Here is a 15822-nt window from a genome sequence, read left to right as displayed (position 1 = left end):
CCCGCAGCCGCCGGTGCGGGCGGAGCGGGGCCGGGCCCGGCGGGGAGGGGCGGCCCCGGACCCCCGCAGTGCCCCGGGTGGGAGCGGGGGGCGCGGGCCGGGCTGCCGGGGAGGGGGTCCGGGTCCTGCCTCTCCCCTCCACCCCGCGCGGAGTCCCCCGAGCTGCCGCCAGACTCAGAGGAGCTCATTTTCCACCCTGAAGAAACTTTCCTGGCTTGACTTTTCCTTCTTTTATTGGGATTTTGTGGAGCGGCGGGGGGAGGGAGCGGGGCAGCTCCGCGGTGCCCGGGCCGGGCAGGGCAGGGGGGCAGAGCTGGCCCCCACCAGCCCAGCCCGGCCCTGCTCCCTGTGCCGCATCCGCGGGGCTGTCCCAGAGCCCCGCTCGGCCGAGGGGGCGGCGGGACGGGGTCCTCCAGCCCTGTGTCACCCGGGGGTGCTCCCACGGGACGGGTCCTTCGGTCCCACAACAGCCGGGGTGCTCCTGAGGGATGGGGTCCTTCGGATCTGCATCCCCCAGGGATGCTCCTCCGGGATGGGTCCCCCCCGACCCAGGGATGCTCCTCCGGGATGGGTCCCCCCCGACCCAGGGATGCTCCTCGCCCAGGCGGGGAGCAGGGACGGGGCCGGCGCGGGGCCGGGACACGCCCGGCACACAGGACGGAGCCGTTCCCCGTCTGTCTCCCGGGGCTGGATGCTGGGAAGGCTTTTGTTCTGGCCCGAGGCATCTCCCGCATCCTGCCGAGGCGCTGGAAAGGGCCCAGGAGGGGCGGCCGTGACTCAGCCCCCACGTGATGGGACTTTCGAGGTTTGCAGAGGTGCCGGCCCCTCTCCGCCCGCTCCTGGCCCCCTTCCCGGCTCCGGGGGCCGAGGCACACGGCCCGGCGCTGCGATTCTGCCCGCTCAGCACTTCCCGGGCTGTCAGGAATTTCCTGGTGCCGTTGGATGGGGTCGGCGGCCGCGTCCCGGCCCCCCGCGCTGCCAGACCCCGCGAGGTGCCTTAAAGGCGCCGCGGAGTGTCCCGGCAGGAATCCCACTGGATGCTGCCCCGGCCCCCCCAGCACCCCCAGCCAGAGGGGGGGCGGCAGTGGAGCCAAACCCACCCCCCCCCTGCTGCTGCTCCGGGACGGGCCCCGGCACTGGGTGAGAACTCCCAGGTCCCAACGCCAGCCCGTGCTCGTGCCCGGGATCGCCCCGACCCGCTGCAGCACCGGGTACCCGGCCCGGCTGAACCGCGGGAGCTCCTTGTGCTGCCACTTGTCGAGTGTGCCCAGGTCCCCCCGGGTGGCCCCGTCCTGTGGTGTCACCTGCCCCACTCACCCCGTCACCTGCACACGAGGGGGACAAACCCCCTGCAAAGGTGGGGAACGAGTCCCTCTGCACCCCCAGAGCGGGGGCCAGACCCTCACAGGGCTCTGGGCACAGCAGGGGCTGCCCCAGGGGTGCCCCAGGCTGGTTCCAGAGGGTTCCAGGTGGTTCCATGGCCGTTGGGGTGCTGGGATGTCCCTTTGTGACTTGGGGGCCACTGTGCCCCTGGGGGGTTCAAGGGCACAGAGCCCGGGGTGCCACTCCCAGGAGAGCCCCTCCCTGCGGAGGCAGCAGCTCCAGGACCCCCCTGTGGCACAGGAGGATGGAGATGCCCACGGGGAAGGCAGAGCCCAACTCCAATCCAGCCCAGGGAATGCCGAGCCCCTGGTCCCAGGAGGGACAGGGGACAGCGGAGGAGGAGGAGGAGGAGGAGGAGGAGGAGGAAGAGGAGGAGGAGTGGGGAGCCTGCAGCCCCCGGGAGCTGTGCCAGGGGGAATCCTGGGACAGGGGACAGCGGAGGAGGAGGAGGAGGAGGAGGAGGAAGAGGAGGAGGAGGAGGAGGAGGAAGAGGAGGAGGAGGAGGAGGAGGAGGAGGAGGAGTGGGGAGCCTGCAGCCCCCGGGAGCTGTGCCAGGGGGAATCCTGGGACAGGGGACAGCGGAGGAGGAGGAGGAGGAGGAGGAGGAGGAAGAGGAGGAGGAGGAGGAAGAGGAGTGGGGAGCCTGCAGCCCCCGGGAGCTGTGCCAGGGGGAATCCTGGGACAGGGGACAGCGGAGGAGGAGGAGGAGGAGGAGGAGGAAGAGGAGGAGGAGGAAGAGGAGGAAGAGGAGGAAGAGGAGGAAGAGGAGGAGGAGGAGGAGGAGGAGGAGGAGGAGGAGGAAGAGGAAGAGGAGGAGGAAGAGGAAGAGGAGGAGGAGGAGGAAGAGGAAGAGGAAGAGGAAGAGGAGGAGGAAGAGGAGGAGGAAGAGGAAGAGGAGGAGGAAGAGGAAGAGGAGGAGGAAGAGGAAGAGGAAGAGGAGTGGGGAGCCTGCAGCCCCCGGGAGCTGTGCCAGGGGGAATGTGGCACAGCCCCACTGCTGTCCCAAGGGGTGTGCCAGGGGAAAGCCAATGGACACAAAGATCTGTCCCAGTGGTCAGAACTAATCAACCAGGAGATGTCCCAGATGGAAGAATTCATTGACCAGCAGCCCTGCCCAGGGAAAGCCAAGAGCCAGCAGGAACTGTGCCAAGGGCAAGGCAAGGGATACAAAGAACTGTCCCAGTGGGAAACCCTCATGAACCAACAGATGTCCCACTGGGAAGGCCACATGGAGCAAGGGCTGGGCCAAGGGAAAGGCAGGACACACCAAAAGTGGGGCCAACAGGAAGTTGAGAGAGACCCAGAGCTGTGCCAAGGGAGGGTCAATGGGTACAGAAGTCTGTCCCAATGGGAAGAATTAATCAACCAAGAGCTGTCCCAAATGGAAGAACACATCACCCAACAGCTGTGCCCAAGGAAAGCCCAGAGACACCAGGAGCTGTGCCAAGGGCAGGGCAGGGGGTACAAAGAACTGTCCCAGTGGGAAGACTTAATCAACCAGGAGATATCCCAGCTGGAAGACTTCATTTGCCAAGGGAAAGCCAAGAGACACCAAGAGACCCCCAGAGCTGTGCCAAGGACAAGCCAAGAGCCCCCAGGAGCGGTGCCAGGGGGAGGTCAGTGCACACAAAGACCCCTCCCAACGCTCCATCAGCCCAGAGATGTCCCAGCAGGAAAGACTCCACTGCCCAAGGGCTGTGCCAAGGACAAGCCAGCAGAACAGGCAGCACATGCCCACCCTCCCCACCCGTGCCAGGGCTCAGCCCCCTCCAGCCCGTTGCCCACCTTGGCCCCCAGGGCCTTCCCCCCCGGCACCGGCCCCGCCAGGACCCAGCCCAGCTCAGCTTAGGGAAGCTCAACTTCCCAGGGAGTCCATCCAGGCCCCCCTTCCCCTCCCACCCCTGGGCAGGAACGGTGCCCAGTGCTCCCCAGAGAGGCGGCGGGTGCCACCCGGCCCAGCCACCAGGAAATAAATTCCAGGAATCCAAGGAACTCCTGCTGGGCTCCACTGGCTGGGAACTGTCCAGGGGAGGGGCTGGGAGCTCCAGAGGGGTCCCTGAGCTGGGAGTGTCCCCACAAAACACGGGGCTGGGGCGGGGTGAGGCACATGGCCAGGAGCAGGGCAGGGAGTCCTGGAATCAGCAAATCATGGAATTGTTTGGGTTGGAAAAGCCCTCTGAGACCATCGAACCCAGCTGTCCCCCAGCACTGCCAACCACCCCTGACCATGTCCCCAAGTGCCACGGGGCTGTTAAATCCCCCCTGCCCTGGGGGACAGCCCTTTCCAGGAGGAGTTTTCCCATTCCCTCTCCCCCTGTCCCTTGTTCCCCGGGAGCAGAGCCCGACCCCCCCCTGTCTCCCCCCTCCTGTCAGGGGGTTGCAGAGCCAGAAGGTCCCCCCTGAGCCTCCTTTGCTCCAGGCTGAGCCCCCCCAGCTCCCTCAGCTGCTCCAGCCCCTTCCCCAGCTCTCCACTGGAGTCACTCCATCGATCCCCTGGATTCTCCAGCGTGACCCAGAGTTACCAAACCCCAAGGAATGACCCCAAACACAACCCTGGGGTAACTATACAATGAGAACCTTTATTTCCTGCCAACACTGGGACCAGTCTGTCCCACGCCGGGTGACTGGAGACACAAATCCAGCCCAGCAGCTCCGGGGTCTCCTCCCAGCTCCGATTCCCACACCCCAAATGCTCCTCCCCGACCCCAAGGGACAAATGGAACCCAAACACACAGCACTGAGTGGCCCCGAAGCGTCGGGCACCGGAGGGTCCCTCTGTCCTGCATCACCTGGAGCTCGGCTCCTCCCCGGCGTTATCCTGCTGCTTGGCCATGAATTTCTGTGGGACAAGGGGAGAGAGAGGACGCTGCAGGGACACCCCAGGGTCACACCCCAAAGGCAGGGCAGGTGTCAGCACAGCTGGGCTCCAGCTCAGCCGGCTCCTCCCTCTGCCAGGGGGGATCTGCCCCAAAACCCCCCAGTCTGGCTCCCAAGCAAACAGCTCGGGGAGCTCCTGAGAGGAACGTGGCCAAAGCTCAGGGATCAGGAACCCCCACAGTGACACCCGGGCATGGAACAGGAAACATTCCACATTCCCACGGGCTGTGTGTTCCCAAAGCCCCGAGGGGTGACCAGGAGCCCCCCCAGCCCTGGGTTTGGGGCTGTTCCCTGTTCCCAGGGTACCCCCAAGGGGTGACCAGGAGCCCCCCCAGCCCTGGGTTTGGGGCTGTTCCCTGTTCCCAAAGCCCTGAGGGGTGAGCAGGAGCTCCCCCAGCCCCGGGTCTGTTCCCAAACCCCCAAGAGGTGACCAGGAGCCCCTCAGAGCCCTGGGTCTGGGGCTGTTCCCTGTTCCCAAAGTCCTGAGGGGTGAGCAGGAGCCACCCCCAGCCCCAGGCCTGGGGCTGTTCCCTGTTCCCAAAGCCCCAAGGGGTGACCAGGAGCCCCCCCCAGCCCCGGGCCTGGGGCTGTTCCCTGTTCCCAGGGTACCCCCAAGGGGTGAGCAGGAGCCCCCCAGCCCTGGGGCTGTTCCCTGATCCCAGGGTACCCCCGAGGGGTGAGCAGGAGCCCCCCAGCCCGGGGCTGTTCCCAGGTACCTCCATGTTCTGCCGGTGCAGGGGGGTCCGGCAGTGCTGGATCATGGAGGGCTCGTCGGCGTAGAACAGGGAGCAGATCTGGCAGAAGAACCCGGCCTTGGGCACCAGGATGTCCAGGGCTGAGGGAGCAGCACACCACGGTCACCACAGGCAGCTCCAGACACATCCCAGCCCCACACTCCCTCCCCAGACCCGGGCACTTTGGGGGTCCTGGCTGGAAAGCACAGGGTTTCAGCCCTCAGAAAACCCGGGTTCTCACTCGAGCTGGTCCCTGTCTCAACCCACACATCACTTCCATGGGCAGTAACCACAGCAATTTCTGGGAATTTTTGGGATCCGAAGGTCCCTGCAGCTTCCTCGGCATCTTTTGGCCTTTGAAGTGTTTTATCTCCAGCTCCTGGGCCAGGTGTGGCTCTGCAGTGTCCCACCAGCCCCATCCTTCCAGGGAATGGCCCCCAAGCCATCAGACCAGGAGCCAGATGTTCCCAGCAACTCCTTTTCCGGTTCCAGTGTTTTATGGAAAAGGAATTTAGAGGAGGATCTTATTAAAAAAAAAAAAGGGAATACATCTCTACACCCCCATTTCAAAGCTGTGCCAGCAGTTCCCTCCTTCCTAGGCACGGAAAGTTGGGAATAAAACTCGTCCCAGGATGGGAACACTCAGGAGGAATCCCACTGCCCTGTGCTGACCATCAATAAATTTGCCTGTATTTCTAAATTTTAGGAAAAAAGTACTTTCCAGGTTGAGCTTTCAACTGGTTAAACACGGATTTGGAGGAGCAAAGGACAAAAATCATGGATTCTGGGCCCTGACTTCGAGGTTCAGTGTGGTTGTAGGACACGGAAGGAGTTTTAAACAGACAGGAAAGTCCTTCCTACCAGGAAAGCCTGGAGAGTTTGGGGTGGTTCCTCTGGGTTTCCCTTTGGGAGTGCTCTGCCTCGTGGGGTCACCCAGAACAGTCGCTTTCTTCTGCTTGGGCTCTGGTTCTGCCCCTCCTGATCCCAGCTGAGCTGCTGGAGACAGAAATGCTCGTTGGAATGGAAGGGAATCCCGGAATGGTTTGGGTTGGAAGGGACCCAAAGCCCATCGATCCCACCCCTGCCATGGGCAGGGACACCTCCCACCAGCCCAGGGGGCTCCAAGCCCCCTCCAACCTGGCCTTGAGGTCCCTCACCTTTTGGCTTGGAGACTGCAGAGATTTCCTCTTCCGGATTCGGATCCCCCAAAATTCCTATTTCTTCTGGTCCTGCAACAGCAACAATGTCCTCCTCCTCTGGTCCTGCACTGGCAGCCATTTCCTCTTCTTCTGGTCCTGCCACAGCAACGATGTCTTCCTCATCCTCCTCCTTGTGTGCACCCTTCCCCGGGGAAGGGTTCTCCTCCTCCTCCTCCTCGTCCCCGACTTCGTCGACCGTGACGAAGTTCAGCTCCTCTTTGAGGTGGTTGAAATCCGCCAGGAAATCGTCCTCCTCCTCGTTCACCTCGTCCAGGGTCACCAGGGGGTTGTCCTCGTTGTCCTCCTGGATCTCATCCACGGTCACCAGGCCCGCGGGGTCGTCGGGCAGCTGCGAGGACGCGAAGTCGGTGCCGCCCTTGCCCTCGTCGCCGCCCAGCTCGGCAGGCTCGTTCAGGGGCAGCTCCTCCACCTCCCCGATCTCGTCCACCGTCACCAGGGGCTCGGCCTTCAGGTCCCGCTCCTTGAAGGCGGGCGGGGGGAGGTCCCTGGGGGCCCCCGGCTCCTCCTGCTCCGAGATCTCGTCCAGGGTGAGCAGGGCCTGCGGGTCCTTCACCGCCTCCGACAGCTCCTCCTCCTCCAGCACCTCGTCCACCACCAGCAGCCCCTGGGGGTCCCCCGGCGGGGCGGGCGCGTCCTCCTCCTCCCCGATCTCGTCCAGGGTGACGAAGGACGGCTCCCCCTTGGCCCCGGAGCTCTTCCCTTTCCTCCTCTTGGACACGGGCTCCGACGGGCTGGGCTTGGCCCCCTCTTTCCTCTTGCCCCTGGGGGGGTTTCGCCGCGGCACGACCGGAGACTCCACCTCCTCCACCACCTCGTCCACGGTGACAAACTCGTCCAGGTTAAACGGGAACAGCTCTTCTTCCTGGGGAGTGTCAAAGGGAGAAGGGAACGTTCAACTTCACCCCCGCCCACAGCCTCGGGAGAAACACCCACAGCCTGCCTGCGGGGGGAAAACCAACTCCATTGGAGGGCAGGGAAAACTGTGCAGGCCCTCAGTCCCACGGGGGAGGAGTCCTGTGCTAATTCATTGGATTTCACTGGGATTTAATTCAGGAAACCAAAGCACTTTGCGAAATCCCAGTGGCTCAACTGACAGCATCCCACGCTGCCCGGGCTGGGAGGAGCAGCCTGGCAGCGTTGGCCGCCTGTGGCAAAGGGACTGGACACCACGGGCTGGGAACAGAGCTCTGGGGCAGCTTTGGGTGCTGCTTTAGGGCCAGATGGTTCCCAGGATGGATTTCATGGCATCTGATCCCAGCTGGGCCTTCCTGGCGGTCCCGGCTCCTGGGAACAGTGACAGAGAGGTCCGGGGGGAAACCCCCCACGTGGGAAGATCCCAAAGCAATTCCAGCATCCCAGAGCCCACAGAACCAACACTGGGTGCAGGAAGGGCAGGGACGTGGTGATCCCACTCCCTGGGAGGTGGGGAAGGATTCCTGAGAGCAGCACCCAGGCCTGGGGTCAAGGAACCATGGAATGGGTTGGGTTGGAAAAGACCTGAAATCCCACCCAGAGCCACCCCCTGTCCATGGGCAGGGACACCTTCCCCCAGCTCAGGTTGCTCCAAGCCCTGTTCAGCCTGGCCCGGAACATCAACACCCTCTGCACCTTCAATCCCCCCACGGTTCCATCCTTACCTCCTTCTGGTTCCCACTGCTGCCAGTGCCACTGGTCCTGTCCCCACCAGGACCCTGCAGAACGAGAGTGGGATTCCCATGGAACGGGGTCAGCCCCTGCCCCGCTCCCAGGACACCAAACCCACCACCAGACACGGCTGGTCCTGGCCCCAGGAGCTGCTCTGGGATGGACCCAGGGCTGCTCCTGCCCCGGGCTGGGCACAGCTGCTGCTCCAGGGACCGGCCACCGACCACGGGTGACACCTCAGGAGCCTCCTCCCAGCTCCCAGTGCCCGAGCAGGACTGGGCACAGCAAATCCCAGCTCCCAGCAAATCCCAGCTCCCAGTGCCCGAGCAGGACTGGGCATAGCAAATCCCAGCTCCCAGTGCCTGAGCAGGACTGGGCACAGCAAATCCCAGCTCCCAGTGCCCGAGCAGGACTGGGCACAGCAAATCCCAGCTCCCAGCAAATCCCAGCTCCCAGTGCCCGAGCAGGACTGGGCACAGCAAACCCCAGCTCCCAGTGCCCAAGGAGGACTGGGCACAGCAAATCCCAGCTCCCAGTGCCCAAGGAGGACTGGGCACAGCAAATCCCAGCTCCCAGTGCCCAAGGAGGACTGGGCACAGCAAACCCCAGCTCCCAGTGCCTGAGCAGGACTGGGCACAGCAAATCCCAGCTCCCAGTGCCCGAGCAGGACTGGGCACAGCAAACCCCAGCTCCCAGTGCCTGTGCAGGACTGGGCACAGCAAATCCCAGTGCCCAGTGCCTGAGCAGGACTGGGCACAGCAAACCCCAGCTCCCAGCAAATCCCAGTGCCCAGTGCCTGAGAAGGACTGGGCACAGCAAACCCCAGCTCCCAGTGCCCAAGGAGGACTGGGCACAGCAAATCCCAGTGCCCAGTGCCCAAGGAGGACTGGGCACAGCAAATCCCAGCTCCCAGTGCCCAAGGAGGACTGGGCACAGCAAATCCCAGTGCCCAGTGCCTGTGCAGGGCTGGGCACAGCAAATCCCAGTGCCCAGTGCCTGAGCAGGACTGGGCACAGCAAACCCCAGCTCCCCGGAGGACACACAGCTCAGCTCCCATCCGGAACCACTCCGAGGACACACAGTCAGGATACAGCCATGACTCACTTCCACAACACCTCCGCAGGGTTTTCCCACCAGTTCCACCCTGGTGTTGCAGGTAAAAGGAACTGGTGCCCGTCAGCTCGTGTGGATTTATGGAAAAGGGAAGGGGAACACGGAGCCACTGTGCCAGGCTGGGAGAAGCCCGGAGTCAGCGCTGGCACGGGGACCTTCCTGCCTCTCACCTGAGTGCTGCCGGGGTCCTCCTCCGTGCCGGGGGTTCCACTCTCTCCCTCTTGGCTCTGTTTTGAACCAGCCCTAGATTCCACCTGGGAGTCCTTCTCCTGCTGGGATGAGCTCCTCCCACTGCCTCCCTGTCCATCCACTGCGGAGCTGCCGCCCCCTCTCCCCTGGGCGCTCCCTGCTGCGGGCTGGGCTGCTTTGGAGGGGGTTTTCTTGTCCCCCCCTGCCTGGCCCTCGGCTCTGGGGGGGTTCTGCTCCCCCCCTTTGCCCGGGGAGGGCTCGCTGCTCTTCGCTGGGGCCCTGGCCTTGAAGATATCGGGGATAGACACCACTGCCCTCAGGAGGGTTTTACCCACAGCGGGCTCCTTGAGGGATAAAAAGGGGCTCAGTGCAGCTCCCGGGTGGCTTCTGTCGGGGTTTGCTGCTCCCATCCCTTTGTTTTGGTGGCTTTTGACCGAACTTCCCGCGTTGCTCCCACCGACGGCACTCGGAGCATCTTCCAGAGCAGCCCCAGCCTTGGCTGCTGCTTTTCCAAGCTGCTTCTCCAGCTCTAACCCAGCCTTGCCCAAGAGCTTCCCGGGGTTCTCCTCCGCAGCGTGTCCAGCTTTGAGCACACCCTCCTCTGCTCCAGCCACATCCAGTCTCTTCCCTGGGGCCTCCCTGGTTTTAGGGACGGGTCTCCTCTCGGCCACCGGAGCTCCAGACGTTTCAGGGTTGCTTTTCCCAGGCTCAGGAGCAGGGCTCTTCCCAGGAGCAGCCAGCTCGTTGGCTGGCTGGGTGACAGCCGGTGACACCGTGTCCACGGGAGCCCCCTCATCCCCGGGGGACGCTGCTCCAGGGCTGGCCCCCGCTGCCTCCCCGGCTGCTGGGATCCCCCCACGGCCTGCTGGATCCCCCTCAGCCCTGCTGGCCGATCCCAGTGCTTCCACGGCAGGGGCAGACGACTCTTCATCCCCCTCCTTGCTTCCCTTCTCCAGCAGCTTTGGTTCAGGGGGACCTTTAGGAGCCTCTTCCGTCCCCGCACTGGAAGGCGGCAGCGGCTTCTCCTCCGACCTCTCTCCAGGTGATCTGGTGCCAGCAGGTTTCAGGGGAACACCAATCCCAGGATCCAGGTCCTCCCCAGCCGTCCGGGCCAGGCTCCCAGGGGACTCCCTGGCTGCTCCTCCCGGCTGGGGCTCGGGGGGCTCCGTCTGTCCCGCTGGGATCTCCTCCGTGCCACTGGAGGCGGGAGTGGCTCCTCTCTTTGCCCCCCTGGGCTCTCCTGGCGGATCAGCAGCTGCTCTTGGCACCACTCCTGACCCCTCGGGAGACTTTTTCGAGCCAGCGCTAAATGCATTTAAAAGAAACAGAAGAAATCAAACCATGTTGAGAATTCCACACTCACAGAACCCTCCTGGCGGGGCCTTTCCTGGGAACTGGGCTGGTGCTGCCAAACGTGAGGGGAGGAATGTGATGGTGCTGAGAACTCACCTCAGCACCTGGAGGGCAGGCCGTGGGCAGGACTGTGGGCAGGCCCCGTGCCAGGAGTGCCCCGGGACCTCAGGGCTCACACGGCCCCCCAAAATTTACATCCCGGAGTGGGAAAGTGAAAACACAGTGAAAACAAAGCTCCAGGGCCTCTGGACTAAGGAATCAGCAGTTTGGCTCTGTCTCCAGACAGGGCAGTCAGCAGCACAGAGCTCTGCCAGGAGCAGCAGGTTTGGGGCTGGGCTCAGTTTTTGGGAAGGGAGGGGTTGCTCTGGGTTCAAACCACGCTGACCTCGCACAAGAGGCACAGAGGCTCCTCTGGGCTCTGCTTTCCCTGGATAACCCACTGCCAGCCCCGGGGGGACACAGCCCAGGGTGCCCACACAGAGCATGGAGCTCCTCAGAGGACTCCCAGAGACATGAGGGGTGTTTGTGTTCTCTGAAGGAACGAATCCCTCACGGGGATCTCAGGAGACACTGGAGTTAGAGATGCCTGTTATCCCACAGAGCTCCAGCACAGGAGCATCCAGCACCTCCCAGCTCAGCCAGACCCCCCAGCAAGGCATGGAGCTGGACAGAATGGACTCAGCTCAGGGAAGGGTTAAGCCTGGAAGTGGCCAAGCTGGGGGATAAGGAGAGGAAGAGACAAACACGGAGCAACAGGAAGATTCAGTGAGAAGAGGAAGATTCTGCAAGAACAGGTAAATCCATTCAGCTGGGGCAAACACCAGGTCCAAGGGAGGGGATGGAGACAAAATGTACGGAGAGAGGAGAAGGGATGGGAATTCTGCTCCCAGACCCTTCCCAGCACCAGTGTAACACTGGAGATGGAAAAGCCCTGCCTGTCACCAGGGGCAGCAGGGCTGGGGACACTCCTGCCCTCAGTCCCTCCTCTGCTCTCCAGGGGCTGGGCCCCCTCAGCCAGGACACAGAGGGGATTCTGACAGCAATGAAACATTTCTGTTTGTGCCCACGGATTTTCCTCTTCTGTCTGAGCATCTTCCACTGGGATTTGCTGAAGTCTCCCCTGCCTGTGGAGCAGAGCACGCTCTGGGGCCGGCAGAGCCAGATCCAGGCCCAGGGTTAGACTTGAATTAAATAAAGGTCCAGCCCTGCCCTGCCCTCACAGCCTCTGCTGAGGCACTCCTGGGAGGGATGGAGCAGTGCCTGGGAACAGGGATGACACCCCAAGCACAGGGCTCAGCACAGTTGGATTGTCACAGCTCCAGTGAGGCATCGCCCCCCGAATCCTGAGGGGACACAACACCCACCCTGGGCCTTCCCAGGGCCCTGGGGGGCCCCAAAACCCACCCGTGGGCTCAGAGCAGGCTGAGGGGCACAGAGGGATGGGCAGAGGGACAGGAGGGACCCCCAGGAAGCATCCAGGACCATGGGATCACTGCCAGGCACTGCCTGCCCAGGGATGTGAGGGGTGACTCCAGCCCATCCCAGCACAGAGCCTGGGCCATGTCCTGCTCCACACCCAGTCCCAGCACAGAGCCTGGGCCATGTCCTGCTCCACACCCAGTCCCAGCACAGAGCCTGGGCCATGTCCTGCTCCACACCCAGTCCCAGCACAGAGCCTGGGCCATGTCCTGCTCCACACCCAGTCCCAGCACAGAGCCTGGGCCATGTCCTGCTCCACACCCAGCAAACCAGGAGCACAGGGAGCAGTGGGATGGGCCAGGAGTCACAGCCTGGAGAAGAACCCCCAGCTGTCCCAGCCCAGGACAACTAACCCCAACCAAAGGCAGCCAGGAAAGCACATCAGTGCTCAAACCAAGTGTGAGCAATTCCCAGCTCAGGGGAACTTCCAGAGGTTCTTCAGCCCCTTCTGCTCCCCAAATTTCACTAATCCCTCCCTCTCCAGAAACACAGGGAAGGGCTTCAGGTCTATAATAATATTTAAGATGTTTTCTGCTTCTTATGAAATGAACTAAAGCAAGGGAGCCCCAAAGGCTCAGGGAGCAGACAAGGAGCACGTGTGGAGTAGGGAATTTGCAGGGGAAAAGGGCAGCTTTCCATGTGTTCAGCAGCCACAGCAGGGGCTGGGATTCAGGGAAGAGTCGCCTGATCATCAGGAATTAACTGCACTGGGTAAAGCCCACCTGGCTGGAACCAGAAAGGTTCCCTGTGTGGCTGCAAAGCTGAGAGGAAGAGACGGTTTGGGAACTGAATGTTCCCAAAATGGAGGAGTTTCATGGAATAAGGAATGACAACTCGACTTCTGAAAGGAATGATGTCTGAAAATATAGAGCAGTGTATATATAGAGAGAGAGTATAATGGCATGACTTGGAATTTAGGACCATCATCACACACTTTTGGGGGGTTTTTAACAACAAAACTTTTCCAGAAATACGGGTTTGAGTGACAGAAAGTGATTTAAGTCACATTTGTTAACAAAAACTTGTAATGCTCTATCCATTTATAAAACAAATCATGATCAGAACTACAACCAACAAACAGTTACTCCACAAACAGAAAGTTTACTACAACCAGTATCCACAGAACAGCTTGAAATGGCACAAACCAACCCTGGGTCCTGGTGTTCTAGAGCAGACAAACATTTCTATAAATCACTTCAGGACCTGGATCACAGCGTGAAGTTCATGTCAATAAGTTAAACAAGGAAGTTTCAGTGCATTTTTAGCATTTGGAAACAGAAAGAACAGAGCCAGGGGCTGTGACAGAAGGAGGAGCTGCAGGATGAAAGAAACCCTCGGGGGTTAAACACCCCCCAAATTCTCTCACCAGCACGTGGAGCCAGACACAGCTGCCAGGCCCGGGGGGAAAACCCTGGCAGAGCAGTGAAACAGTGACAAAAGAGGATTCCTCCTGTTTTCCATGGGCTGGGAATGCAATCCCAAACACTGTGGCTCTGCAGGGACACACAGAGCACACGGAGGGAGGAGCAGCTGACACGGCTGGGGGAGCTCCCAGCAGGATTTTCCATGGAGCTGGGCTGGAGGGAGGCTCAGCACCCCCAGATCATGGACAGGGCACTCCAAGGAAAGGGAGACACAACCCCCCAGCACCTGCAGGCCATACCTTGCTCTGCTCCCTTCCTCCCTCTTCGGGTCTCTCTTCCCAGCTTCGGCCTGAAAGGCAAAACCCAGGTCAGAGTTCAGCACTTCCAGAGGCTCCACATCCCAGAGCCCACCACCCAAACACGGGAGATCAAAGCACAGGGAACTGTCCTACAGCCCAGGGCAGGGACTCCCTGAGCTGGCCCTGCAGGGGATGTCCCAGCACCCTGCAGACAGAACCCGTGGCACAGCACTGAGGGTCTGTGTGGAGCAGAACTGGCTCTGGGTCTGGGATACACCTGGAGGAGAGGGATGTCCAGCACTCCTCTGCCCACACAGCACCTTCCTTCCTGTGCTGTGAGGGTGTGAATGGCTGCAGAGCTCAGGGGGAACATGTTCTTCTCCTTTTCTTCTTCCCCTTCTCCTCCTTCCTCTTCTTCTCCTTCCTCTTCTCCTCCTCCTTCTTCCTCTTCTTCTCCTTCCCCTTCTCCTCCTCCTTTTCCCCCTTCTTCTCCTTCCCCTTCTCCTCCTCCTTTCCCCCCTTCTTCTTCTCCTTCTTCCCTTTCTTCTCCTTCTCCATCTTCCCCTTCTCCTCCTCCTTCTTCCCCTTCTCTTCCTTTTTATTGCTGATATTATTAATATTATTAAGCAAACAGCCACACACCTTCTCTAACAAATTACACCCCAAGTTGAGCAAGTACCTACAAGACCCCCAGGCCAGTCCCTATCCCTTAAATCCAGCCATTCCCTGCAGGATGACTGTGTGTTCCCACAGAAAAACCTCCTGGATTGGCTGTTAAATGAAATAATGTCTCCTGAAAAAGGCACCACAATAAAAAAGCCCTTTAATCCTCAGTGCTGAGATCTCCATCTCCTTTCCAAAGGCACTTCCCGAACTCCCTGCAGACAATCAGGACCAGGAACAGCAGAATTCACTGTTACTTATGGATGTGATTCCAAGGCCTTCAGTTTTCTGAGAACGTTTATCCCAGAGATAAGTGCCCAAAGTAACAAGAGGATGTTCTGAGGAATTAACAACTACTTGGGTTTTCCCCCAGGATCTGACTGAAAGGTTTCCAGAGGAATTAACCTCCTGTTCCTTTGGGTTCCCAGGCACACAGCCCAGCCTTTGGCAGGGGATGGAGAAGATGGACAGGAGGGAACAGACTCCAAATGCAGTGAAGGAAAACAGCTGGGAAAAAATCAGTTTTCCCTCTTGGGCATTTTTGTCTCCCCCTCAGTTCCAGACAAAACTAAAGCCCTGAGTTTAACCCCAAAGCACAGGCTGGCTGTGACACCTGGGCTGTGACAGGGGCACTGCCAGCAGGGAATGAGCCTGTGCTCCAGGGGCACATCCCCCTTCCTGCTCCAACACCTCCTCCCTGGTTTTGGCATTTCAGCACTATTAAATTCAGACACACCAGCAAAATTCCAGAAATCCAGCTCTAAAGGGATGGAGCAGCACTTCCATGGCTGCTCCCCCCCAAATCAGCTCCAAGTGCCCCAAAAGGTGCAGCTGGGAAGAAATGTTGGGGAAACAGGGTGGGAATGCCCTTCTCTGTTGGCACTGGCTTGGGATGAAATGTTCCCAGGGACAAAGGGATGTTCTGCTGTCACTCCAGACACAGGGAGCAGCTGGAAAAGCGGATTTGAATCACTCTGGTGGATGTTCCTCATCGTGAGGACTACAAGGAAGGGTCTTTTCCTTATTTTTCAGTGCTAAGGGAGCTTATTCCTCACAATTATTAAACCTGTTAAGGATTTGTTAATTTTCTTCAGCTACAAAGTTCAGGTGATGAAAGGTGTGGAGAAAGGAGGGAGGGGGAAAGTGGGACTATCCTGAATTTAGGCTAATTAATTGCTCCTGAAGAGGGAACTGCAGCACTTCCACCATGGATGAGGGGTCAGGACAGGATGGGAAGAGCTGGGAAGGCAGCTGGGGCCTGTTTTCCCTCCCTGGGGAAGAAAAGGATGGATGCCCTTGTTGTCATTTGGAACTTTCTCCTGTGAGTAAAAGTGAAGGGAGAAACCAGAGCCTCCAGCACATCCTGGTGTGGGAATGGGATCCCACAGGCATGGCACTGAGAGGGAATGAGAGCTCCAGGAAAGGAATTCACAGGGATAATCACCCACTGTGTCCTGGGGAGCCAGGCTGGGAGAGCTGGGGGGGTTCCCCTGGAGAAGAGAAG

The 15822-nt window shown here is 60.6% G+C and overlaps 1 protein-coding gene and 1 long non-coding RNA gene across 6 annotated transcripts in view; both read right to left on the bottom strand.

The window, feature by feature from the left end:
* Positions 1-215: 215 nt before the first annotated feature.
* Positions 216-1765, bottom strand: LOC135413900 (uncharacterized). Its single transcript, XR_010430472.1, has 2 exons — positions 1216-1765; positions 216-746 (listed from the first exon to the last, which is right to left on the bottom strand). It is a non-coding gene; the product is annotated as an uncharacterized LOC135413900 (long non-coding RNA).
* A 2177-nt stretch (positions 1766-3942) lies between these two features.
* ZNF638 (zinc finger protein 638) overlaps positions 3943-15822 on the bottom strand; it is a 48336-nt gene continuing 36456 nt past the window's right edge. For 4 of the 5 annotated variants that reach the window (XM_064653645.1, XM_064653641.1, XM_064653644.1 and 1 more), the window contains 7 exons: positions 13656-13705; positions 9142-10465; positions 7852-7905; positions 6152-7076; positions 5856-5990; positions 4977-5095; positions 3943-4222 (listed from right to left, as the gene is read on the bottom strand). In XM_064653645.1, the coding sequence (XP_064509715.1) occupies positions 4169-4222; positions 4977-5095; positions 5856-5990; positions 6152-7076; positions 7852-7905; positions 9142-10465; positions 13656-13705 (2661 nt within the window). In that variant the 3' untranslated portion in view covers positions 3943-4168. The remainder of the gene's footprint in view (positions 4223-4976; positions 5096-5855; positions 5991-6151; positions 7077-7851; positions 7906-9141; positions 10466-13655; positions 13706-15822) is intronic. The other variant, XM_064653640.1, reaches the window with a different exon arrangement.

Source organism: Pseudopipra pipra, chromosome 4, assembly GCF_036250125.1.
Source record: "Pseudopipra pipra isolate bDixPip1 chromosome 4, bDixPip1.hap1, whole genome shotgun sequence".
NCBI lineage: Eukaryota > Metazoa > Chordata > Aves > Passeriformes > Pipridae > Pseudopipra > Pseudopipra pipra.
This window is presented reverse-complemented; position numbering and strand designations above follow the sequence as displayed.